Consider the following 27,795-nt stretch of genomic DNA (forward strand, 5'->3'; position numbering starts at 1 on the left):
CATAAACATTGGCCAACATACCGTCAGTGAAGTCCAAAGCGTACACTGGAAGTCTTCGTGCAATGTCATCAGAAATCCCCTTGCCAACATTGAGAAACTCATGCAACTAAAGAAAGGAAGGAAGTACTGTGTCAGTTTAAAGGCTCATGTATTGTTAAAGAGATTAACCTCCTTATTCAATACTGATAGGAGCAAAACTAGTCATTTTGAATAGGGTATTCAAATCAGATTTTGTAACGATAATAAAAATAAACTCTTCGCACCTCAATTTATATCCTCAAAAGCATTGTAAAAGACAAAAATCCCCCAGATCACCCTGCTTTCCTCCCTTCATTCCCTTTTCCCCCTCCCATTCACACCCGCATCCCTGCACGTGAGGGAGCTGATGCACGGTGTGACCCACTGAAAACAGCCAGGTCAACAGCAGGATCAGACCCTGGGGTGTTGGGTAATTTCCTGGGTACCCAGGGGGTAAAGATCAGGTCAGAGATATCTTTCCCATCCCTCCAGCCAATTTCTTTTTCTTTAGACACCACTGGAAAAACCTCTTCCTCCAAATCTATGTTGAAGTCTCTGAAATGGGATCCCCAGCAAGTGCTCCCTTCCTTGGCATTGCCAAAGGACAGGGAGACCTCAAATCAATGTAAGGGAACTAAAACTGTCACCAAAAGGGAACATGCTTGAATAACTTAACCAAGCCATAATTTCTGCCCATTAGAAGATAGCATGGTCATTGTGAAAGGGTTCCAAAAACACAACACGCTCCCCTTTATATTTCTGGTTTGGGGGCCTGCAAGGTGCAGTACAATTGTTTATACAATCTGATGCACACTACAGGCAATAAGGAGCTTTTTAGAAACACGTGACAGCAGCTACTGACTTACAGCCTCCCAATTCTCACAACTACATCCTTACAGAAAGCACATGGAAAGCGTCAAAGAGTAGGCAACACTTACAAATGAGGCACTTGTCAGATTTCTTCCCCTCAGCCTCATCTCAGAATACACATACTACTCTGAAAATCAAATGCACCTTTATATGGTGCTAATAATTACCCCAGCTGTCCCATGTAAAACATTTCATATGTTTGCTGCAGAACAGACACACTGGACATAACCCTCTGCTAGGAAGGATAGGGGGAAGAAAAATGACAGATCCAAAAATTTACACCAACAGATCATCTCAAAACCACGTGGGCATCTTCCTAACTCTTTGGCTGGTTTACATCAAAACTGATAAAATTTACTGCTTTAGAAAGGACTTGGCACCACAGTGCTCTTCGAACAGATTACGCACAGCTTTGCCTTTTTTCATGGGTCTCACCTGCCTTGCAGTGCGTGGAAGATCAGTCTCATAAATAAAACACAACAAGGAAACCTCTCCTTTAGAAGAAATACACTGGGTACAACAAATACCAGGGTCTGAGGTGCAAAAAGATCCCTTAGAGGACCAGCTCCTTTATCAGCAATTGTCACACCTTGTATTTTACCTGCTTAAATCAACTCTGTTGCACTTTACATTTTGCCAATACACCTGTATTACTTCAGGACAGTTTCAGCTCCCCAACCTGAACAACTAGGATGAAAAGACAGCAAACACCAGCACAACATCTGCAATTTAAAAATTTTGAAAATAAAACCAAACTACAAGCTTAAACCATATTTGGAGGCATATTTGGACATCAAAGCCATCTGCACTTGAAAAGCAATTTAATTTTTTTCCCCCCAGAAAGACATTCCTGAAGGCACGAGTCACCTAGAGAATCACAATAGCTTTAATGACTAATATGTTTACTCGTCTCGCTGCAGTGAGTATGGGGGAAAAATGATGCTCAGGGTAGCTCGTCTTCCAGGACAGAGGCCACCCGCTTGCTGCTGCCCGGGGTTGAGAGGGAAGGGGCACTCACACATTGTCATAGTCAAAAATAAGGGTCCAACAAATAAAAGCATTGCCTAACTTCTTGTCCCACAAGGTGCACTGAAGCAAATTTGAGAGAAGGGGAGGCAATGGGTTACGTCTGAGACCTCTCCGATTCCTTCACGAATTTATTTCTTGCATGCGTGCAAGTTTAACCTGGGATGGGGAGGGGGGATGTCAAGCTAAACCTCAGCAGGGCTGTTTCTGTAGAGATCACCAACATCAAATCTGGGGTTAAATAAGGGGAAAGGGGTCTCTTTTGTATGGCTAAACATCTTTCCTCTCTGCTCTACTAACCTCATACTCAACTTGGGTTGCACTGAAGAGAGAAAAGACCAAGTTTACTGACCTCTGAAGTCACTGCCCTTTTGATTTTAATTTTATCTCCCAACCCAACCACCGTGCATTTGCCTTGTCTAACTCTACTCCAGATACGTTTTGGTCTGGGTTTTGCCTCCTGCTATCTTCTGAGCTTGCACCTTGTGAGGTTTCCAAAAATCTGGAGAAGGACAATGCTAACACTTGATTCTTGTGTGTTTTCACTTGTTTCCTCACATACTCCAGTGCTGGGAATTTCTTGGACTGCCATTCCACTTGTCTCTCCTTCAGTGGGTCACGTTTGGCTGACCAACTGGCTTTTCACTCACGCTCATGGTGGCACTTGTCTCATGGTCCTGTCATCTTTTTCATTTAACATCCCGGTACTAGGTGACCTTATCCTGAAGGCTTTTCTTTCCCAGCGATGCATCCCCCACCAAGCTCAAGGCTTATTTAAGAACCACAGCTCAGGTACCCAGCACCAAATCTTCCTCCTGGCTCCTCCCAGTCTCCTCTTCTGCAAGTCTACCAGTGCTTTGCTCCACGTTGCAGCCAAAAGGAACACAAAAAAAAAAAAAAAAAAATCACAGATGAAGTTCATGAATTTTCTACTTTCTATTCTACAAATCCCTCCAAGTCTCTTGCCATAAACAACCATTGTTTGGATTAGAGGTTAAATCAGCACTATGAGCTACACAGCCAAATAGAAAATATCTGCTCCAACAATACCAACCTTTTCTCAGTCCCCTGAAGTACTGGGGGGCTGCACAACCATTTTACACAGACACAGGTTATCCCCCTTCCTGTTGATGCTGAGCCAACATTGCCCAGCCCTCTCTGCAAATCCACACAGGTATCAGAGACCAAAAAAAAGCCTAACCAAACCAAACATCACAGCCAGAAATCATCACAACTGCTAGGGACTCCTCCATGAACAAAATCACAATTAGATGCCTCAGTAAACAAGATGATTTCAGGCTGACTTAATTATGACTGAGCATGCAGCCTTGCCTAAATGATCCCCCGAGGTGAGCCAAAGCAAACTCACTGTGCTGCAGGCACAGCGTGGTACGCAACTGCCATGTCCCCTTCGGTATTTTAGCAGAGGTAAAGATTGAGCACTTGCAAAAATCCCACTCACGCACAGGGCATTCAAAGCCCATTTCTCCCCCATCACTGCAGTATCAAGGAAAGAAGAGAAGCAGAAAGTTGATTTTTATGCTGCCAAGAGACTTCATCCTCCTGGTCCCTCCTAAGGGTTCAGTTGCAATCACACAGTGGCTCTGGATTAGGGTATTTGTTACACTGGGGGTGGTTCACAGGTTGAAATTACACCCCAGTCTCATTTGCTGTCATATTAAACACTTCCTTTCTAGAAGGCTATCGCCCAGGGCAGGCAGGGAGGGAGGAGATGCTACTGGATATGATTCTCATAGGAACTGAGGAATGCAGGCTATGATCTTAAAAAAAAAAAAAAAAAATAAAAAAAAAAAAAAAAAAATCAACCTCACTTCTCCAGGCAAATCTTTGCTTGTCAGAAAAAGAAATCTCCATCCCATCTCTTAAGGTCTATGCTGGTAAGGCAAGGTCAGGGACAGCTTCTTCCAACAGACATGAGAAAGCAGAGTTACCAATATACAGGCTGCATCTCCCGAGAGCTGAAGGATGAAATGTTTTTAAAACAATTTACCAAATCCAGACCAAGGATGGTCAATGGAGCAAGTGCTAAAGAAACAAGTGTCACTATTACAGTTCTGGCTCAGGGCCATCAAAGGTCTGCCCGGCCAAGTCTACTTGCTCAGCAAGGCAGGTAGGAACCACCACATCTCAGGACCACCAACACCATAAGCTCAGCCTTGCACCCAGCCCTCCTGCTCACCAAACCACCTTGACAGCTGTTTTAAAAAGGGCTGGTTTTAGCACAAGACGGAGCCAGACACTTCGACTTTCCTACAAAAAACAACTCTTTTTAAAAAGCAAGTGCAAAGGGTTAAACCTACTTTACCTCAATTACGTTGCTGCAACTACTCTGAATAGCATCACTCTAAATCACCAAGGTTTGAAGAGGGTTTTCAGGACTTGTTCTGAAAACTTAAGAGCAGGTATGGGGTCTAGCAAAGTTCAAAGCATTACCTATATAAGCAAGGGGATTCTGCAGGAAAAAAAACAACACATGAGCTTTGCTCGTTTCCAGATGTGCAGATCAAAATCTCAAGTCTATTCCAGGAAAAAAGTGATAAGCTAACCAGCTTCTGCACTGTAGGCAACCCAAAGCTTTAAGGTTATTTGTAATTCAGAGACAGGAGCAGAAAGCTAGAGATGGCAGAGTTTGTTTTTCAGGTATGCTGTCTGGTTGAAGAATGAATTTCTGAACGGAAAAGCAAAGCAATGACCAATACACAGGAAATTCCAGAAGAGAAAGCTGAGTTACAGCATTTCCCTTGGACTACAAAGCAAGTAACGTTTTACAGAGCTAAAGATCAAACAGCGAGAAGTCAAGCCAAATACTGACAGGCAACTTTTAAGTGAAATTACCATGCAGGGATGGCCAAGTAGTCTTTTAGCTGCGGGAAAGGCAAGCAGCAGCTTCTTCAGAGACTTCTGATTGTAAGGATTAAGTACCTTGGACCAATAATGCACAGTGATCGATTAATCCCATCCTTAACTGAGCACATGGAAATCAAAGTCCTATAACCATTCCAACCCCCTGCTGCTTTGCATCCCTTCAGCACCTGCCTCTTTGAAGTGCTTTTTTTAAGATTTACAGCGGGAGCTGAAGAAGGTGGACATACACATAACAGCTATTTGTAGAAATGTCAATGCTGAGAGCTTGCTAGGAGATCCCAAAGGATGCAAACAGCACAAGTGTTTCTTCTCCCTACCCAAAACCCCTCGCATTTACACGTTTGGGACACCACTGGAGCAGGGGCATGGGCAGATGTTGGCCAGCCTTACCTTGAGTGGCTTAGGACCATGTGACTTGTGCCCATCGCTCATTGCTGAGGGTCTCTGATTCACCACCGTCAGCAAGTGGCGTTGGTGGACTAAGGCTTCCTTGAACTCCTCCTCTGTTTTGGTTTCTAGGAGCTTCTGCCGAAAGGTTATGTCCGAAAACATTGTGGCAAAGGTCCTTCCCACTTCTGTGGCCGTTTTGGTACTTTTCTGAGTGGGGGAAAAGACAACAGAAGAAACCTTGTAAAACTATTTTATTTCACTTCCAAAAGATACCACTGATTTTCCCTATTTGGCACCAGCTAAAGATCAAGTTCTCCAGCTTCCAGGACCCCAGAGACATCCCATAGAAAAAGGCACATGTGGAAGCTACTGCAGATGAAGACACCAACCACAGCAAGATCCTGTGAAGGCATCAACATACAGGCCCTGACCAGAAGCACTGATCAGTCTTAATCACCTTCCCAGGACTTGAGCCAAAGCTGAATCATGCTAAGTATACATTTTATCCCCAGTCTCCCTTCAAAGCTGCCAATACTAAACAAATAAGAGTCTTTGCTATCCTACAGCATCTCAGCATTACTGCCACTGTGGTAGAAAGACACTGTAGCCAAGGTTCCTGCAGGTAGAAGTGTCCTGATGTCTTTTCCGGAAGACTTGAGATTATTGTGCACATCTGCTTCATCAACCTCCTATTTTCTGGGCATTAAAACTCAATTTGGTTGACCTCTCTGGGGCAATTCTGGCAGCACAAGTGGAGATTTAAAGCTCTCAGCTAAAGCTGCTACTGGCACAGAGGAAAGCATAGGAAATAAGCAGCCAAGCAAGTACACAAGCATCACTATCCTCACCAAATACTTGGAAGGGACAGGAGACTCGCAAACAGGAAAAAGGAACAAGTGCCTATTTGTAGGCTTTAACATTTCTGCGAGCCACAGCCCTGATCTTTGAGGGTTCAGCTTTAACAGTATCTAAGTCCACTTTCCTATTGCTCCAGGCAACTTGGAAATTAGATGTAAAGGGAACAGTAAAGGAGATCGAGCTCCTCATCCTTGCACAAACCCACCAAATCCACGCTCTGCAAACCCTGACCTGACCAGCTGCTCATACCGCTTTGTTCAGAACAGATAAGATACTTGCCAAGGCAAAGTCATGTAGAATCACAGCTCGTTAAGAGCTCCTTTGACGCAAAGTTTTAACCTCCCTGCCTTAGCTACACTCCACGCTCATCATGCAGCAACTGCTAGAGACACCCAAACAACCACCCTCCCTTGGACAGTCTCCAGCCTCCTCATGGTACTGTGAAAAGTCCTAGTGAGCATCTGTGGTTGACCTGAATTAGTTTTCATGATTCATAACAAAGCAGATGAACAATTTCTTCGTGAACACAGCCAAATAGTTCAGTGTGGCTAGTCACAGAGATTTGGACATGCGGGTGGCACCAAACTAATCCCAAAATCATCACTAACGCTATACCTGCTCCATTACTCGCACTGCCCTGCCTCCATCTCTCCTCCATCACCCTCTCTCCAGCAGAGATGGTTGCTAGGACACATTCGACATAAGTTTCTAGGGAAGGGTTTGCATTTAAGTGAAGATAACCCACTCTGGAAGTTGCTTTTACAGTTTATACACTTGGTCCTTTTGGACTGAACCAGCTTGGATTTGCCATCACAGGGGAGGCTTCTCCTTTCACCTCTAAGCAGCAGTGGTCCTTGGGCTGGATGCTGCAAGGGGTTACTGCAAGTTGCCCAGTGATCTTCCTTTTCTTTGCTGTCCCAGAGAAAGAGATGAACTTTTTGGAGGAACAGCACAGAGACTCACAAGAGAAAAAGTTTTTTTTTCCGTTCTTCATATTACAACCCAAAGCTGTACGGTGTGGTTGACTCGCTGGAGGGAATGGATCCCATCCAGAGGGACCTTGACAGGCTGGAGAGGTGAGCTCATGTGAACCTCATGAAGTTCAGCGAGGCCAAGTGTTCTGAGGCTCCTAACATCGGAAGGACATGGACCTTTTGGTACAAGTCCAGAGGAGCAAGAGACGATCAGAGGGCTGGAACAGCTCTGCTGGGAGGACAGGCTGAGAGAGTTGGGGTGTTCAATCTGGAAAAGGCTCCAAGGAGACCTTATAGCAGCCTTCCAGTACCTAAAGGCAACCTATCAGAAAGCTGAAGATGGACTTTTTTACACAGGCATGTGGCAACAGAACAAGGGGTGATGACTTTAAACTACAAGAGGGGAGATTTGGATTAGATATAAGGAAAAACACTCTTCCCCATGAGGGTGATGAGGCAGTGGCACAGGCTGCACAGAGAAGCTGCGGATGCTCCATTCCTGGAAGTGTTCAAGGCCAGGTTGGACATGGCTTTGAGCAACCTGGTCTAGCAGAAGGTGTCCCTGCCCATGGCATGGGGGTTGGAACTAGACGATCTTTAAGATCCCTTCCAATCCAAACCACGATTCTATGATCTGAGAAGGTTCTGTGATCTGAGAAGGCCAAGAAACTGGATTCGTCACCACAGATGCTCATTTTCTGGGCTTCTTCCACCCTCCCAAGCAAGGCTCATTTAATCTCTTACTGCCAGCAGGTTAATTATTTTAACTGCTGTACCAGAAATGCGTACTTAGAGCTGGCTAGATAAACGAATTTAACATAAAAAGCATATTGGCAACTGCAGCTCTGCTTGGCTTCCACTCCCTTTCCTTAATTTGATGATGTCCATTGGAATTGCAAGCTTTCAGGATACAAGTGGATGCAGAGCTGTTTGCTGGGTGCTTTGCACGTAGCCGCCCAGAGATAAGCCAACTGCCATACAATGAAAGACAGATCAATGCAATTGCACGCAGGTTCAGTTGTTTGCCTGCTGCTTTTCACAAGTAACATCAATATGTTTTCATCCTGTTGGGTTCAAGATCTATGCCAAAAGCGCTGAACTGCTCAGTTGGGAAAGATCTGCCAGAAACCCTGGGAAATAAGGAAACACCAGTATTTCCATTTAAACAAGGGTGGTGGTGGAGAGGGGAGGAGACAGACAGACCAGACTAGAAGGTCCCAAGGTCATGCAGATAGCATTGGAGAGCAGGAAATTGAATCAGGATATGTCCTGTTCCAGACAAGGTCCACAACCTCTCCAGCACCTCCTAGACACACAGACCTAGTAGCCCCAAGGTGTATACAGCCAGCTTAAGTGTGAAAAGGTCTTGAGCTTTGAACCACTCCACCATTAGCTAGAAGAACACACCATCAAGCCAGTGCTTTCTAGGAAGACAGGATGGTGATCCCCAATTGACCTTGATGCCCCTTGTGATATTGCAGTAAATGTGTTCTATTGGGTCATTTATTGGCCTTGTCTACAGAGAACTACTAAGTACACTTGAGAAAACTTTGACCTTGCTGGTTTGAGTGCCAATAGCTAGGAAAACACATCCCAAAGGACCTCAGCACAGTCTGACCTTACAAGAACCCCAGCTCCCAAACGGTCTTGCCCATACTGCGATACAGGTCACAAAACTACATCTTCCTCTTGGTTCCATCAGTCCATCTACAACTGCAGCAACTACATCTGTAGTGTAACTGTCAGTCCCATCAAGAGTTTGCTGGGAAGCAACTGAGACTTTTGCAGTGGGGCATCAGCTGCAGACTCCCAAGAGACCTTCACAAACATGGATTTAACAAGGAACAATGTTACTTACCTCTAAAAATAGCAGCTAAACTGATAGAACTGGAGGGAGTAATACACACATCACAGCTATAGCTCTAGCAAAAAGTGTATAGGGACTATGGACCTACTTGATCTGCAGTGTTCTCCTCCCAGTCAGGCTAAAAGCCATTCTCCAGTATGAGATGAGGACACAGCTGACTAATCTAACCCTCACAGGCACTTAGTATAAACCATCTTGACAACTGTGGAGAAGATCTCAGGCCTTTTCATATCCCCTTGTGGTTTATAAATGATATGTTGTCATTAACCCTAGAAGGAGACCAAAGAAAAGCAATCTTGGGAGAACCCTCTGAAGCACCAGAAAAAACCCAAAAGCACGATACTCACCATTTTAGGAGGAGCCAAGACTAATATGACAAATCTCACTTCACAGGAGTTTTCACCCCAATTCTGAGGCCTCTCCAGGCGGCTGATGCAAACATGACGTCGCTGAAGAGACCTTATAGTGCAACTGTCAAAGAAGATGGTATTGTTATACTTGGCATTACGACACATGGAATCACAAAATGCTTTGGGTTGAAGGGCCCTCCCCAGCTCCCCCAGCGCCCCTCCTGCCATGAGCAGGGACATCTGCACCAGCTCAGGTTGCTCAGAGCCCTGTCCAGCCTGGCCTGGGCTGTCTCCAGGGATGGTTCATCCACCACCTCTCTGGCCAACCTGGGCCAAGCTCTCACCACCTGCACCATGAAAACTGCTCTTCTCATGTGCAAGGTCTATAAACACATATTTCAACTTTGAGAAACACAAAACATTGTTGGTTGTGAAAGGCTCGCTTCAGAAGCCTTAAACAGTGACTTTCAGTTACCATTTGCCCAATCCTGCTATCTCTCTTGCAGAATTTGAACTTTTTTTTATATAGGACATAACTTTCAAGATGTATTCTTTCTCTTCCTCATCTGCTTTTTAATAGCCAAGAAATCAAAAGACAGAATGCAACACACCTAGTACTTGCGGTACTATAGAAATTTCTGCAAAAAAAAAAAGCGCTCTTAAAAAAAACCCAACACCTACACTACTGGAAAGCAGTTCACAATTAATTTCATTTCACCTGATCTCCAAAAGTGCTTTTAGAAACATTAAGGCAAGATGCCAAGCCAACACATTTCCACTGCTTTTGCCTTGGGCAGATCTTCCTCTCTGCTTTAACAGCTTTGAATGGCTTTCCCTATTCGCTCTCAGCTGTTATTTTTCCCTGTTCTGGTCCAGGTGTGTTACAGAATCCAAGCTGACCTGCATGTTCAAGATCTACAGAGACTATTGCAGGCAGGATTACTGCTTGGAGAGAAATCCTTGTCTGCAATCCAGCCACGCTGGGCATACGAGGGCTGTTTGACTCCCATAACAAAGATTGGCACCAAATTGTTTGAAATAAACACAGAGATCATCTTTGGAGGCCACGAAAGACCAGGTCTGTCTCCTCCCTGGGATATTTATACAGAGCTGTGCTCTAACCATCATTTTTTCCTGCTGGGTAACTCTGAAAGAGCAGCAAAACGGGTCAGTGCAGTTGCAGAAGGAAGTTAACACCAGCCTGGACTGCAGATCTCTTGCTCCCATTAAAGCCACCTACTACTTCAACTCTTTTGAAAAGCACTGACAAGATACGTACACAGATTTTGCCTACCTGAAAGAGGTATAGAAGTGCGTTTCCCTACCTCAGAGTGATTTTTTTGACCTGGTTCAAAGTCACTTAGACTGCTTCCTCCCTTTTATTCACCTAGCAAGCATCTGTCAGTCCTTAAATCATCTCTCCTTTAACTTCTCCTCCACAAACCTCAGTCATCTCTTTCCTTTTAACATGTATTCCCACACCCATGCACCCTGAGGGTTGTTCCACTAACAGCTCCTGAAGATCTTTGGCTGGAGATGTTCTAGTCAGGAGCACATCACATTTTCTACGAAGTTCTTAAAAACACGCACACAAAATCACACCACGTTTTTTTCTTATTAAGTTTGACTTGCTGATCACAGATTGGAAACAGCCGATTTGCGCAAATTAATCTGACAAAGGCACTTGTCTGAGAGCAACCAAACAGCTTAATTAGAACAACTTAGGTCATTAATAAGATGACAGTATTCCATTTATTTCCTTACTTCCCTCCACCACAGCCCCTTGTCCTTTTTCAACTCTGATCATTTGAATCAGCCTTGAAGGGAGAAAAGAAAAAAAATCAAGGCAGGTCTTAATGTTAGGAATAAATCTCTTCTGAAGAAACTGAAAATAGAGAGCAAGCTATTCTCTCTTCTAGAGTTTTATTTTGGATCTGCAACAATCCTTGTCCTTCCCTCTCAAGGAATCAAATGAGCACAGACTACACTGTTTTTTACAAATAGATCAAAGCCCTTATTAGCAATCCTGCTGTGGCTGGACAGCTTCTCCTTGTGTTACAGTTTGATGAGTTAATGGGGAAAATAGGTGCACTCTGGGCTTTAGATTAACAGGAAGACTTTCAAGTGGTCCAACACCTTCAGTTCTCTCACCTTCATCCACCTGAACCAGTCAACAACAGTGAATGGTTAACGCACCGTTGGCAAAAATAGCCTTTATTTTGTGCTCTGTTCTCAGCATTTTCATACCTCAGCTGTTGAGCTCACCGATTAATTTGTTTTGAAAAGGAAAGCATCATTTCTATTCCAGAGATGGCCAGCAGCAGGTACCAGATACCTACTGCTCAGAGCTGTACTAACGCTTTCCAGACATCACCCCTTTCCTGATCACACCAGCACATGCCTCAGAGCCTGAAGCTGGGCAGGATACCAAGTCACACATGTGAAATTAAATTTGTACATGCTGTGGAGGTCCAAGTTACCAGCGACCTCTCCACAGTACCTGCTTGCCCGCTCCTACTCCATTTGAATAAATCCAAGAACTGAAACCTCACAAAATTCCCCAAATTTCAGCTTAATTTTACTCAAGGGAGAAGAGCCAACAGGCAGGAGCCCTGCTCCCCTTGCTACAACATGTGAAGTCATGTAGCAATATAGCTAGTTATTTGGAAAAAAAATCTATTATGTAGTGCAATTATTAAGCAAGTCACATGTTCTTCTGTAGTTAGTTTTCTCCCCTAAATGACAGGGTTGTGTTTCAGCTCCAGTAACTTCTCTGTGAGGCCAACAGTGCCAGTCCACAGGGCTACAACACCACTTCAGCTCAAGAGCTTCTTGGGTACAAACGGGAAATCTTAACTATTTAAAAGGCTGCTCTTTGTCACCAGATCACAAAGCCCACTGCTCCTTCTTTAGAGGTGTTCTGAATTTTCCTAGCAGCCACCCCAAAAATCTTGTGTTTCTCTAAATCAGGAGTCCACTGTTTCCTTACCTTGAGAGACTGGGAGAGTGTGCAACAAGAGGATCTTACAGAGCTTAGGCCATAATGAAAGATTTAGCAACACTGAGCATATTCTCAAGAAACTGAGAAACCCACTGTCATCATTACCCATTTTTTTCTGGAATAGCTTTACCCACAGAGCTGGAGTTTGAGACTTCTCACACCTATATGAGTTTTTTCCAACTCTTCTGTAAGGAGTGCTCTCGGCACTGACACATGCACCCGAATGCCAGTATCACTTACATCAGTAAAACTGAGTGAAGAATTTCCAGCCTAATTTAGGTCAATGTATGGACGCAATTCAAGTCAGTAACAGCTCTACAAATCAGGCTGAGTTGTTAGTGAGCGTAAACCAGTGTATAACCCAATTTAAATAGGTCTGATGCACCTGAGCATTGCTGCATGGAGGGGAAAACCAGCACCTTTGTGCAGAATGTAGCCTCACCTGCACTGAGCCTGGTCTTGCTCTGTTATATCTATTTATTTGGGTAAAAAAAATAATGTATTAGTACTTCTAGCACAAGGCCAAGTCATTTCTGCCTGCACGACATCCAGCATCTCAAGCTTTTCTTCAAATTTAAGCCATTGTTTATTTGCCTCAAATCCTATTCCCTCATGCAGCACCCACAGTTCCCACTTTTGTTTTAATTCCAGAATTCAGATACAAATACAATACAAACCAAAGTCGTAGACCCTACTAGACTTGTGCAAGTATTGGTAAAGGACAAAAAAAAAAGTTATTTGGTTCACATGGAGAAATCCCAAGTTATGCAAGACTGCAGGTAAAACTCAGCATAGTTCAGGCCAATATGAAAGTCACTTTGAAAATCAAGTTTTTGGTTTTTTTGGGTTTTTTTCCAAGTAGCACTTAAGTTCACACTAAGAAAAAAAATCTCAAGGGTAAATAGCCAAAGCCCCAAAAAACCTGAGAACTAGAAAGACATTTTCAGCTGACTCTAAATCATGTCTGGTTTGGCCAAAGTCTCCAAGTTCCCTTTTGGTTTGAGTTGAGCTAAATTTGATTCTCCTTCGGTTTGGCCAACAAGCTGAAAAATCTGTTTTCACCCAGTATTAGTCACACAGGAAAGTGCTAGGCTATGATTTAATGAGATGCCAGGTTGTGTTCTCAGCAGTTTTATCTTGATCCTCCAATAATTGAGCTCATAAAAAGGGCATTTAAATTATAGCATGAGTTTCTCCTTCGCTGTCGTCCTCTCTTTCCAGGCTGGGTATCTAGCGGCATTGAGCGTGGCACTCGGATGGTGAGAACTGGCAACGCTCCACCAAAATTACTGATACATCGAGTCACACACGCCGCAGGTCTGCCCCACGCCCAAGATGTTATCGGAGTAATAACACATTTCTCAAACAAATCATAAAAAGGGTCAAACTATGGAGACCCAAGAGAAACAGAACCCTCTTTAAACAGGGCAAGAAAGGAAGTTAATTCAGAAACAAATTATCCCCTGCAGTAAGAAAAAGTGTCCAGCAGAGGTAATCAGCTAGCCAGCCTTTTCCTGTCCCCATGCAGAACAACAATGACACTTCTTGTTCTCATCCGCTGCAAATAAATCTTCCTCCGTGGAGTCGCTCCGGGCACAAGCTTTCAGAAACCAGAATGTGCAAGCGAGGAATGAAGCTGTGACCAGCAAACCAGCTCACCCGCAGCTTGGCACAGACACATTTCAGCAAAGTTGCTCCAAGCTGGATATTGTTTTGCGCGGGTAAACGTGCTTTGCTGGGCTACATAAAGACCCATCTTCTCTCACAGTTCATCTCTCCTGGAAAAAGTATTTCCTACAGGTCAACGCATAAGGAGACACCTCCTCCTCCTCCCTGCACACGCGCTGCAGGCACTGGAACGAGTCATCCTTCTCTCCAAGAGGCTTCTTTCAGGATCCAAATTCCTAATGAAGGGTTTGAATTTGAGAACTCCTTTTGATAACACAGCATCTTCAAGAGCTTCAGCTCTCCAGTGTAACCTAGGACAGCCCAACAAGTGTGGCTACAGGCACTTAAAAGAAAACTAAGCAGTTCTTGGAACCCAAAGAACACTTGAGAGATGATGGTCATAAGTTCTGGAGAAGAGGCTCGTGTTTACAACACTCCAAATCCTGTATTCATTCCTCTAAAGGATATTTTAAACGGTTGAACTATTTAATTTCCCATAGCATCCCACTTTGATCTTTGAAAGGAGGGGAACTACTCTGAGGAATACACAGCAACTGAAGCATCTCTGTTTGAAATCTATTCTACAGCAAAACCTGAGGCACTATGGCTTTTCTACAGACCCAAGCACCTCTGGGTCTGCACCAACTCTTAAGCACGTGAAAAAGGCTTTGCTTTTACTTTTGTTGAGGGATCTCTTAGTAATACATTTCACACAACCATCAGTTCTGCATTAAATCTGAGAAGTTACTGCTCTTAAACTTTCCTCTGTTTGAACAACAGTCTTGCTTGATGTCCAAAATAACCTCACAATACCTGTTTTTGAAAGGCTACCTGGGTTTTTCCAAGTTAAATTCCTCCACAGGACTCCTTGCAATGACACACTATATCAGAATAAGCAATTTTATAGTGACATGGAACACACAAACCACTAAATCGCCCTTTGCTTTCAGAGACACTTCTTCCTCTGCTTTGCCTGTTAAAACAGCTTTAGCAAATCACTTGAATGCACTGAAAACAAGTCCTTCACCAAACCACGTGCCTTATCAATGCAGCCAAAGGAAATGACTCTTTGACTTCTCAACCCAGACTACAAAGTAGCTTGCTTTCATGTTTTTCTAAGGATTCAGCTTTGGAAGAAAGCAATTATGCGTATCTCCTGGCAAGGAGAATTTAGCCTGGAAGTTGTGATGCCTTGGGAAGTCCACACAGCTCAGGCAGCATTTGTTGAATAACCCACACAGCCGGTGTTTGTGCTAGGAGGACACCAAGGACAGAGATCCAGCAGACAGTTAACAGTTAATTTAACATACTTAGCCTTAAGGATCCCTCATTTCATCCTTCATCCCAAGTTCTCTAATGAAACAATCAACCAGCAGCTTCACAGTGAAGCTGCGAGAGATCTCCATGCTGATTTGTGTCTTACCCTTCTGGCAAATGCTGTGAACAGGAGAAAGAAAGAGTTGTGTCCATGGTTTCTAAGGTATGAGATCATGTCCTTGACTGATGAAGCTAATCCATAACTCTGAAGATTTGCTTTCTATTTAGAAAACCATCACAGACACAAGTAACTAGTAACCTTCATTCTTCTAGAGCTGAAGATTGCTCTTAGTGGGGCATACTGTATTGTGCTACTCTCAGCTACACAGAATTTTAATGAAGGAGTCTCAGGGTTTCCATAAGCTTAAGTACCCTGGTATGGCTTCAGCAAGGTCAGGTTTTAGTCTATTCTTGACTTAAAAAAAACCGCTAAATTCTCTTGTGATTCAGAAGCCAGTTATTTTCCTGGACTTCAGTAGAATGTTCAAATCTCGAGATCTTCAATTCCCCAACAATTTTTTCTGTCATGTGGCTACAGCCCAGATCCATATGGTACATCAGACCTTGCTGGTGGTTCAAATAGACCTGAAATTGTCAGGAAAACATCAATTCCAACAGAAGCAGAATAGCTATTTCACCCTAGGTCTTTCCCACCATGCTTCCCACTGAGGATAAGTCAGACAAGAAAGAACAGCCCTCTCTCCAGCATAGAAAAGAGGGGGAACCAAACTTTGTGCCAGTATGAATGCTCCTCTGCAGCCAGGCTCTGCACAACTCAGTGAAAATCCTACACAAGTGTTTTCTTTCTAACTAATTTCAGCTTTAATATTTCCCTTCTAAAACAATGCAGAAGCAGCACTACCAAATCTCAGAGCTGCTCTTCCTCATTAATAAAATCCTATCATGATACTCAAGCCTATCCCATCCACTAAGAATAAAAAGATGCACAAAAAACAGTAGCGCTAACTTAGTTTAGCAAAGAGTATAGACTAAATGCAAGGATAAAGAACAGCAGATATCTTAAAGGTTCTTCCCACTCATATGGATAATTTTTTCATCAACAAATTCCTTTTACTTCAGAGTTTTGGAGGTTGTTTTGCAATCCGACTTCAAGAAAAATGTAAGATCTAAAAATATGGTTCACAATCTGTTGCACAATAGCTACAGCAGAAATACAGCGCAATAATTAGATAATTATAGTTAATAACTCATCGCTGCTTTCCCACCACTTTCTTCTCTCTTCAGAGTAACAAAAGGAAGAAACAAGGAAAGTTTTGTACAAGACACCTTCAGGCTGTAAGCTTATTTTTCAAATCATGTCTTGTCATGGAAGTTCACATTACTCACATGGATGTGTTTAAAGCTTTGGCACACTTTCTACAGAAAGGCTGAACCTACCCTTTTCAGCTTCATATACATAATCACAGCATTTGTATCATGACCTCAAGAAAAGCTTTGTTATTAAGTCAACGCTCTCTAAAGCCATCCATAGAGTCATGTCACTGTAGAAGCCTCCACCCTCTACCCTTCCTAGAGTAGAATGTATGCATCCTTATTGCAGCTACCTTACCTACAGCATCCGAAGTAAAGAAAACTGCTCAAAAACCCTCTTGGTTGATCAGTACGGAAAGACCATTTAACTGTATAAACTCATTTTCTTCTTTGTGCAAGCTGCTCTGTACATGCCAGATGTATGAGGAGAGCCGGCAGTAGCACATGTAGCACAGATATTATCCAGTTCACTTATTTCACACAACAGAGCCCTGATACGCAATAGCTACCTTTTTATATAAAGACCATGTTTTTCTCTTTCATTAGAGATTAGAAACAATGGTAGGGTGGGTTTTGTTGCTTGTTGGTATTTTCTCCTTTTTTTTTTTTTAAATAATCTATTTCCAAACCAGAATATAATTTTCTTCCAGCCATAAGCAGAGGACAGGAGAAGAACTGCTAGTAGAAAGACACCTATTGTGACAGTTGTCCTAGCAAACTGGCAGTGAAGGCTAAAACATGTGCATGCACTCCCCGAGCCTTCAGGCTCCAACATATCTTAGTAATTTCTCCAGGAATTAAGATACTTCTTGACAATTTGACTTAGAGAGACTGCATAGGTACAAAGCAACAGACAGAAGCCAAATCGCATTGTTTTGGCTGGCTCAGCAACTCAGGTTCTGGCCGTCTTCTGGGAAGGGACAGTTAGCTCACACAATGCGCTTGACTTCGGGACAATAACTTCAAAATCCAGTTTTGGTCAAGTAAAAGCTGGGGTGAAGCCACGACGTCTCATAAATCCCAGGTGACAAGAGTCCTTACTGTCTTAAAGGTCTGCTCCAATGTTTAACAGTGTTGACAATTAATAAGTGTCTGAATTAATTGTCAGACAAAGCAATCAGTGTCTAAATAGCGTTGGAATTTCTGACTTCAATTTTCAGTTACAAAGTTTAGATGTTTTCAAAGGATCTAAGAGAACTTTTGGTACAAGTGCCCAGACTTTGGCAGGCAAAGTCATCCACGAACCAGTTTGATTGTCCCTTTCAGAAGTTCCTCTCGTTAACATTTCTCAGTAATTAGCATTTTCTGGCTCAATTTTTTCAGCATTCTTAGCTTATTAACACCAGATTTCAATAACATCCAGCAGCTTAATGCCCTGAAGAGACTGTGATCGTCTCTGCTCAGGCTGCTGCTTGACCACTTGCAAAGAGAAGAAACCTAATGCTGAGACTGATCCCCCAGGACAGGATGCATAAATGGAGAACGCATCACCATCTTGACTTCCAAGGGCACATTCAGAACCACTATTTTTCCCAGCAGCAGGAAAAATTACAAGTTTTGAGCAGCCAGCGGATTCTGCTAATTTAACAGAGGTACTTACATGATACAGAGCCAGGACTGCTGATACTGCACCCCTGTGACTGTTGCTGTGACCCCTTGAATTGTGTCTGATAAGAGGTGAACTAAGAAAAGAAGAAAGGGAAACGTTACAGGCTGCCCATGTTCTGTTTGCAACTGCAAATAACATTTCCTTTCAAATAGAAGCTGAGTACTAATACCAAGCACACTTATTTATCTGCGCAGTGGATTGATGCAAGGGTGAGGGGGTGACAACAGAGAAAGATGGAAACATTTGTTTTGATGCTTTTGAATTCTGTCCTTAAACTATTCACAGCTTGCAAAGGCAGTTGTGTTCCCTTCCCAACATCAACCTACTGCAATATTAGGTTATTAGATTAGTATTACTCAACATACACAGACAGGACTGAGGCATCATCTTCTGAATCCCCTGCCCTCTCTCTCCCTCTTCCTAATCACTGTTGTCATATTATTTTGTGGCACTGCTTAATTTTTCTCTATTGGCAGAAAGCCTAAATTAAAGAGATTATAAATGCAAAGCTCTAAGATAAGTAGCAAGAAGTAACCAAAGCATGAACATGCTTACTACATGCTCAGGACTTGACATATCTGTTAGACAAATTCACTCAGGCTGTGACAGTTACATTTGAGGTGCGATGTACATGTTTGTATATTCTTTCCTGTTGACTCTGAAACATCAGGGGTGCCTACAGAGAAACAACGCTTAGTTAAGCTTCTTTACATCTTGGGCTAAAAGGTAGCGTTTTAGACTAGGCTATGGCATTTGCTGATAGTTTAAGGTGACATGTGTGCCAACAATGTTGGTTAGGGCTGCCCTAGTTGAGTTTCTGAAGGAAAACCAAGTGCCTCTCATCCCTTCCAGTGGGCTGGGAACAACATGAAGGCTCAGCCCTTCCCAACCAATTACTCCTCCAAAGCATCAAACTTCCTCAGCCTGTGTGAATTCAGATAGAGAATCACAAGGCAAAGGAGCCATTTCTGAAGGGATACCAGCAAGTGTCTCTTTGCTGAAGAGCATCAGACACTTTTCTGAGGACAAGCACATCTAATGGGTCTAAACAAACAAGACATTCCAGCACTGTAGACTTCTTTCCCCCAGAGAACATCATCATGTCCCATCTTAATGAAACAGGGGTAAGACCCCACCAAAACGTGAAAACCCCAGAGACATGAGACCCTTCAGCCTGGGTGACATGGAAAAATAAACCCCAAGCGTCACATGCAACATGCAAGTTTGGGTACCACACAGTAGTGAGTGTTCAACACATCACCAATGGAAATGTCGACAACATAACGGTAACCCACGGGCAAAAGCAAATCAAGAGGTGATTACCATTCCCTTCTCGTGGGGTCCCTGAATCCGTGAATAAAGTGCTCATGATTTTTTCAAAGTTGCAGCTTGGCTCTGTGTTCTCAGGATCCTCAGCGAAGTGTTTCAGCATCTCCCGAAGAACATCGTCCAAGGAGGTGGCTGTTTCGTCAAGGATGATGCTGGCTCTGGCCAAGAACCCGTCCAGGTCTCGGTGGGCTCTGACTTCCTCCTCAAAATTCTTTAATTTCAGGTACTGTGTTAAGAAGAGGAGAGGGTTAGCTGCACACAATACCCAACAGCAAAGGTGTAGGATCTGTGCAGTTCACAAGCAGTTTCATTGAAGTTATTGCCACCAAACCAGTGATTCTGGAATAACTTTGTTCAAGATCATGTTACAGAAAAAATGAGTTTTATGTCGTACTGTTAACACACTGAAGGCTTGCATTTTCAAGTCTTATCCTAACAGAGTCACCACAGGTGAATGCCCAGGTACCATTTACACCCTGACATAGAAAGCGGGAAAAAAAATTAGGGTAGCATGTAAGTTAGCTTAAGACAGCATTTAAATTCCTCTTCAGGTTTAAATAATTCCAGAACCTTGCAGAAATGTGTGAAAAGTCATTTGGAAGAAAGGGACTCTGAGCTCAGTATGCATCTCAGGGCAACCTAACCCAGTTCTTCTCAAACTGGAAACCATGTCTCCCCAGGGCTCCCAGTTTGGGAGCCTGAAGTGGAAATGCCATCTGGGCCATCGCATTTTTTGTTGCTTCCTAAGTTTCTATCCTTCCTGCTCCCAGGGAAGTTTTCTTCCTTTGTGCATAACATTTAACTTCGAATTAATGCATGACAGGAGAGGGGGGAAAAAAAAAAAAACCAAACAGTAGACAGAGACTGATACAGACTGATACTGTCTCAACTCTGCTGGTTCCTTCTGCTGTCCCTTCTGCTGTCCCAGACTTGTTGGCCTTGAAATGGAAGAAACAATCATGCTGTATTACTGAACCTCAACCTCTTTCTGTACTTGTCAGCTGTGAAGTTCGTTAATTGAGTGATCAAACTACAAAATGCATCATTCCCATTTCACAGTCATTGGAAATCCACGCACACAGTTGGCACTCACAGTGTGCTCCAGGACTGACAGTCCTGTCCTCTCCTTCAACAGCTTAAGATCGAGTGAGGAAATGGGAACCGCGCTTTGCGACACGCATCTTCCTCCCAATGGGAAACCGGCCAGGCTTGAATTCATGATGTTGAGGACCAGATTGTCAAGGTACATTTAAACCCCCAGCTCCCATTAAGCTCAGTAAGAATCAACCTTTGAGTGGCTTTTACAAGTTTGACACCAATTTGCCTCCACAACCAGGATCTTGGCACATTCTCCCCCAGGTTATGGAACCACCCCAGAGCCTGAGTCATGGACACCCTCCTCTCACATAAACCTTCTCTACCTTTTCCATTTACAGCCTAGATGCAGGGGAAAAAATGCTAACATCTCCCTAATTACCGTAATTATCACAGCAACTATCAAGTTGTCAGTATACATCCATCGCAATTAGCACTGTTTTACTCTGCATCAATCACTTCTTACACAGCATCCAGGAGAGTGAGGATTCTCCAAGAGATTTCAGCTCCCGCCCCCAAGGCTTTGTTGCCATCTGCTCTTAAGAGAGGAGACAGTGACACAGCCATGTTACAACTCCACCTAAAAGACACCATTTAACTGCAAGTAGCCACGTCAGTCTCAAATTATCACTGTATGAGAGCAAATTAAGACACCTATCGCCACCTGTAACACCGGTTTTCATGGGGTCACCATATGACCAGCAGCCACCTCCCAAAGGTAACTCATTTCAGCTTGTCTCGCATGGAAAATCCAACCTAGGATGTAGGTTCAATCAGCAAAGAAGCCAAATGACCTAGAGAGGATTTCACAAGGATGGCAGAAGAGGTACCTACGGAGGTACGAAGAAGGTTAAGAGGATCAGGAGAGCCACAGTGCCGAGGAGCTTTCAAAAAAAGCAGCAGTGGCTTCGTGTCACCAACTTCTCCCATGCAGAAGAGAAGTCACCAGAGGCAGAACAGTAGAAGGAGAAAGCTGAGGGACAGCAGACATGGATCAAAGGCATTCAGAGGAGGGCTGTTATCTGCCCACATCATCTCAATCAACGCTGTACACGACAGCAGCGTTTGCTTGTTGTGGCAGGACAGCCCTGTCAACAGCAAGTCACAGAATCGCAGAACCATTTTGGTTGGAAAAGACCCTCAAAGATCGAGTCCAACCATAACCTAAATCTAGAACTACACCATGTCTCTAAGAGCCTCATCTATATGCCTTTTAAACCCCTCCAGGGATGGTGATTCCACCACTGCCCCGGGCAGCCTGTTCCAATGCACAACCACCATTTCCATGAAGAAATGTTTCGTAAGGATTCAGCTCCAGCTCTGCCACAGGCTTCAGGCGATGCTTTGGGTAAATAACCACACCTCAACTCCTGTTTCACACCTCTGGTCCTTTATAGGAAATATCCTTCCTTATTATCTCTCCCATAACTCTGGGGAAGGCATGAACATTAAACATCAAGACAACTAGCCACCATTAAAAGATACAGATACATCACTCCCTGAGACAAACCAAGATGAAATGAGTGGAAGCACTGGTACAGCAATGCCTCAGAGATAGCTTGAACTGAAAGATTCCAGTCAGAACACTCACAGGTTTCACGAGAGATTAATGATTGCTCCTTGACAGATATATTTTTATCTAGATAGTCAAGGCACACCAGGATACTTGATGCTGAAAACCGCTTAGCAAGAAAACTCAAGACAGCTACCTAATAGCTGTTTTAATAGCGTTGAATATCCTTGATGGCAAAGCTGCATCTTGCATCATAGCAAGGGAGGCTGTTGTGCCAAAGAAGGGGGAACACGTTGAAACAGCCTCCCTTGACTTCAGGCAGGTCTCTTGGCCAAAGTTGCACACTATCTGTGCAAAAACAGAGCTCTCACCACTCACCAAGGTGGCCCAAAATGCAGGTTCTCTGCTGGGTGGCTGCTCTGGAGACCACCTCTGCTTACAGACACTGCAAGAACCTTAGAAGAAGGGGTGTCCAAAAAGCATTTTGTCCTGAGCAGAGCTCTACCTGTGCTGTTGCCAGGGTCACTTGGGCCAATTCCCTCAGAAACACACTGTGACGGTTATTAAATGGTTCAAAATGTGTCAAGGAGCTTCTCCTTATTTATGGGTACCAAGTGCCATACCAGATAGCAACTTGCCCAAGACACAGATTGCCCTTCCAGCACTCCCAAAGGGGCACAAAACCCACAGGCTACCAGAGACAGGGAAAAATCTCCAGACAACGCTTCTGACCTGATCATTTTTCTAGCAATTCCCCCTTCCCAGACACTTGGAACCATCTCCTCCACAACTCAGGTCCCAATTTCCTTTGCATTTGAAGCACAAAATTTACATTAGTCCTCCTTGGAGATAAAAACTGGCAATGGTGTCTTTTCACAAGCCCCGCTAAAGCTTGCTAGCTCTTTGGTATTTGTTGCTCAACAGCACACTAAAATCAAGCATGAACTACAGGCAAGAAGAGCAGGAATCCTACAGCTCTGAAAAGGAAAAAATAAAACAGAAGAGACACTTGTGCTAGCCGTTTCCGACTATTTCTTATCAAAGGCAGATCCTGCATTTGGGCTTAGAATTTGCACTTGATCACTTAAGTTCTTAGGTTAGTTTGACTCAAGCGTACACAACTCAGAGAACCTTGGCACTAGTATTAAACAAGACAAATTACTGACAAAGACACTTCCATTCCTGAGCACAGAATAGCTTATTTTAACTTCTATGACTTAATACTAAACAATGTTTGTTTGTTTGGGTTTTTTTTTGTTAGTGGTGGGTTTGTTTTGTTTTTTTAACAACAAAAGTTTCTTCTATTAATGTTGTTTACACATTTTTCTCCACCCTACTAATTCAGCCTGCTGAAATACCTTTTGAGCTGCTTTAGAGGCCAAAAGCAAAGCAGAGTTAAAAAGCTCTCTACGCTTCCCTAAAAAGCCCCCAAGGCTTTGGGACACAAATTTAAGGACCCAAATTACAGCCTTCAAAGCCTGTAATATTTGATTTAGCAGGATCAGTGGTGCTAGACATTTTCACGCAGTCCCTCCAATGGGCAGACGAGGCAAGAGTCAAGAAAACTGAAATTACCACGAGCCATGTCTCACAGCCCCCAAAACCAAGACTGCACATAGTATTAAATAAACCTATTTCCTGCCTCTATGCTTTCTGTGTACTTGCACAGTTGAAGGTTTGTAGCAATACAGGCTATATGAGGAGGTTTTTTTGCATTTCCATCTCATCGTTATTGAGTTACAGTCTTGAGAGCAAGCGTAAACTAAGCGTTGTTTCCTAATCATCCTCCTAGACTGCATGTTTCCAGGGAATTCACTCCTGCTGAACCTCATGAAGGCAGATCTGATTAGCTGGAATAAACAGGAAACCAAATCACAGCAATGTCTATTGGGTGTTTCTGCTTTCGGCTCGCGAGGAGCTCAGCAGCCTGAATCTCTGTGGTGCGGACTTGGATCCCTTCACAGGCAGCTGCGGAAGAGAAAGTGATGAATTAACATGTCAAGGAATTGTCTGGGACAAAAAGCAGTGGAACAACCAGAATTATAGAGAAATTGTTTGGAGAACGAGCACCACGTGGCTTTTTAAGGTTTAAATACAGCTAGAGGAATTCAAGGAGAGAGGCATTAATATGCCTTCTGTTTTGGCCAGTAAAAACCACCTCCTCGTCCCCATGGAGTGTTTCAAGATCCTTTTTGCTGCTTCTAGATTATAAAAAAACCCAGTAATTTGATCACGCAGCATTCCTCCTTACCTTCCTCGATGTGTGCAGTAACACGCAGCCAGCGCTTTCACTTTCAGCTGGAAAGGGGGAAAAAATAAAATAAAATCAGAGAAGTGTTATGACCACAGGTCCCTGACAGGCAGCAGGAACCAAGCAGACGGCTCAGAACAAAGTGAAGTATTGCTCTCTTGGTGAAGGATGATCTCTAGATAAAAGCAGCCATTCAATTTTGACAACATTTCCCATTTTGGGTGTGTACAGTGTAGAAACAGCCTTTGGCTTTATCCGACCAGTCAGGGTTTGTGTCTTGCAGCTTTTTTTTTTTTTCCTTCAGATTCCGTATGTATTTTTACCCTTCATCCCTCCCAAAAATTTAACTCCTAATCCTTTAGGTAATCATTTAATCCCATGCATCATTGTTTGATAGATTGAGGCTAAGATTGCATGAGTCACACTTGTTTGGAAACCATTCTTGTCCTCGTTAAAGAGTCAACAATAACACCCAGGCACTTCCAAGAGAGATCACACGCAGTGACTCGAGGATGAGCACATTAACGTCCTGTCAACTCACCACGCCGCCTCCATAAATCTAACCATAAAGCAACACAGCTCTTGGGAAAGAAAACTGCTGTTTAGGGACTATTAAATGTCACTTAATATGCAGCCGACACACAAGGATGAGGGTCCCCGGGAAATCCCCGGTTCAACCTTCCAAGCACCAACATTAGTATTTTCTTAGGGTATCTATGAAGCAATTTTGGGGGTATAAGCTAAAAAACAAATAAAGCCCAGTTTTTGCCACAAGTCCACCCCATACTGCTCACATCCAAGGTAACTTCCCTGTAGCATCGCTAGTACTGTGCACCCTCCTCCTGAAGTCCCCATCTTGACACTCTTCAAAAAACCCTCAAGATTGAGCTGCTCCCAAAATTATACAAGGAATGCATGAACAGTTTTCATTCAGATGAGCGTAGCGACAGCATGGAAAAAACCCACCGAAGACCAAAACCTTTCCAGAGGCCAAGCTGTGGAAAAGTACAGAGACGTAACACAGAGGTACAGCTATTCAGACGAAGATTTTGCTTCCTTTCCAGATATGGACTTTAAATCCTAACTTAGAAGAACTGCGGTGATCCCATTTCACAGGCTGACCACACGCACAGGCACCTTCAAGCCCAGCCCTGCTACTCTCAAAAAAAAAAAGTGGAGGATGCAATTCATATAAAAATGCCAGAACTTCAGAAAAAATGATTGTTTACTTTTTCCACACAGAAAGCTACTTTAACCAACACCACCCCTGATCAAACAGGAATTCAAATCATGTCCACGGTGGGGTTAAAAGGCTGCAAGTCAAACTGGGAGCAGAGTTGACGGAGAAGAGGGAAAGGATTGCCTTCATCTCCCACTAAACAAAATAAGATGTTTCAGAGGCTTTGGTTACATCACTCGACCTCTCCGCAAGTTCACTTGGACCCTGTACGTGTGATTAAAGCATCACTTAACTAGACAAGTCTGCTGGTGCAATGGTCCGAATTATTACTGCTTTTGACACATCTTTTGGAAAAACACAAGCTGTTTCATCTTAAAAATGCTATTTATTATTAAAAAGCAAGCACCCAAATAAACCAGAAACATCAAGTGTTTTCCCCAGGCTCTTACATTTGTAGCTCTTCAATGCTCACTTACTCAACTTACAGCCTCATTACACATGCAAAAGTATGCTGGAAGATTTGGGAGCCATAAATATTCATTGAGGAGAAAACATGTTTTGGTTTTTCTGCTCTTGCAAGAAATAGTTCTAGAGAGACAAAAAAATACCCACAACCCTGAACAACAGCAAGCACATGCTAAAAAGATATCTACATATCTGCAGTCTGTCCTTACAGATGCGTGAAAATGCAACAGAAATTCATGTTGTCCTTTCATCACGCAGCAGCTCTTGGTTTCTCTTACCAGTTTCAAGCACATATCAATCTTCTCCATTCACAGCTCTCTCAGGTGTTCATCTCCGATGAGCACCAAGTGCAGCTTTATCAACACAAATAAAACCAATCTAATTAAATCTGTTGGATTGGGGTCTTTCAAACTTCGAAAAAAGAGCTGTTCTGGGTACAGAATTGATGATTTGGAAAGCCCAGAGCTTCGTTTGTCATTTAATCCAAGCAACATGTCACTCAGACTTGATCCAGGGAAAGGAGATGGACTGATACAGCCACCCCAGTTCAGGGCTGTTATCTTAGAGACCCCACTGGAGTGCTAAAAAAAATTACTAAGAGATAGTAATAAATCCACTATAACATGAAAAATGGGGGGGGGGGAAACCCCAAACTACAGAGACTTTCCCAGCGTTCTTCTGCCTGGCTTATGAACCACCTGCTTAGTTACTATGGGGGAATCTGCTACCTAATGAGGGATAAAACCCTGCATGAGGTTGCCCATGACACATCCATCAGGAGACAGCTTGGCTAAAGCCCAAGACATCCACCACCAGCCTGCCACCCATTTTCTCCTCCATGGAACCATCACTGCTTCTCTCCAGCTATGGAGGAGCTGCAAAGATGCAACACCCTTGACTCTTGCACCCTTGCATGGAGGAGCCCTTCATGGTGACAAAATGGATATAGAAAAAAAATCATGGATTCATCCTCTACTGACAAGGAGGAAGAAAATACCCATCAATCATCCATTATGTCTCACTACTAGGAGTAATAACTAAATTTCACACCTAAATGTCAGGATTAAGTATCCTTAAACAGAAAGAAGAGGTCAGTGCCACATAAAATTTTCATTTCTATTTTTGTGGGCCTCCTTGTTGGACAAAGCAGGCTGCAAAAGTCTATTGTAGGCAAGCTAGGTAATGGGCAGCATTGTCTCTGTCCTCATCCATAGTTGAAGGAGAGCTGCCAGGGGTGACCGACCTTATCTGTTGGGCTGCATTCCAGGTTCTGCGCAGGGGAAAACCAAAAAGTCAGCGACACATCACCAACATCCCCTGGCAGCCACATCAAGGCAACGCGAATATCCCGAATTTCTAGGATGCATGCGCACGAGCACGCAGCACTACTGAGCACGCCACAAGCAACTCGCTGGGAGTTCGATTCTAGCAACAGCGATGAATCGCCGGTGTTAGACTTGCACTTGTAGCCACATTCAGAACCCTACCAGGGCACAGTGGTGTTCCTCCGTTTTTTAATTTCCCACCATTTTCAGAAGAACAGGACTATGAACAAGGAAATCTAGTATTTTGAAGCAAGAAACGCAGCAGGAAAATTATTTGCTATACGCCAAAGTGGTTTCATTCCAGCTGCCCTTCACATAACATCACCAGCAACCTGGAGAAGTAAAATCCCCTACTCGCTTCCCCTCCGCCCCTCATTTAGATACTGACATCTTCTATGCAAAGGCAGCCCTGAAAACAAACCCGTGGAATTAATATGCCAAAGTTTAAGGCTTTTCACCTTTTGCCTTATGAGATCTCCTTTCACAGAAGATCCCCTTTCCATCCCTTCCCCTGTACAGGTCCCCAGTGCT

At 43.5% G+C, this 27,795-nt stretch overlaps 1 protein-coding gene across 2 annotated transcripts in view; it reads right to left on the bottom strand.

Annotated features, from left to right (window-relative positions):
• Window positions 1-27,795, bottom strand: part of SLC4A11 (solute carrier family 4 member 11) — a 96,264-nt gene that overhangs the window by 35,880 nt on the left and 32,589 nt on the right. Inside the window, exons 4-10 of one of the 2 annotated variants that reach the window (XM_065633642.1) lie at window positions 24,295-24,341; window positions 19,430-19,661; window positions 18,720-18,782; window positions 18,098-18,179; window positions 9,237-9,360; window positions 5,191-5,397; window positions 22-106 (exon numbers count right to left, since the gene is read on the bottom strand). In XM_065633642.1, the coding sequence (XP_065489714.1) occupies window positions 22-106; window positions 5,191-5,397; window positions 9,237-9,360; window positions 18,098-18,179; window positions 18,720-18,782; window positions 19,430-19,661; window positions 24,295-24,341 (840 nt within the window). The remainder of the gene's footprint in view (window positions 1-21; window positions 107-5,190; window positions 5,398-9,236; window positions 9,361-18,097; window positions 18,180-18,719; window positions 18,783-19,429; window positions 19,662-24,294; window positions 24,342-27,795) is intronic. The other variant, XM_065633643.1, reaches the window with a different exon arrangement.

The sequence above is a fragment of the Caloenas nicobarica genome, chromosome 4 (assembly GCF_036013445.1).
Source record: "Caloenas nicobarica isolate bCalNic1 chromosome 4, bCalNic1.hap1, whole genome shotgun sequence".
Taxonomy (NCBI): Eukaryota; Metazoa; Chordata; class Aves; order Columbiformes; family Columbidae; genus Caloenas; species Caloenas nicobarica.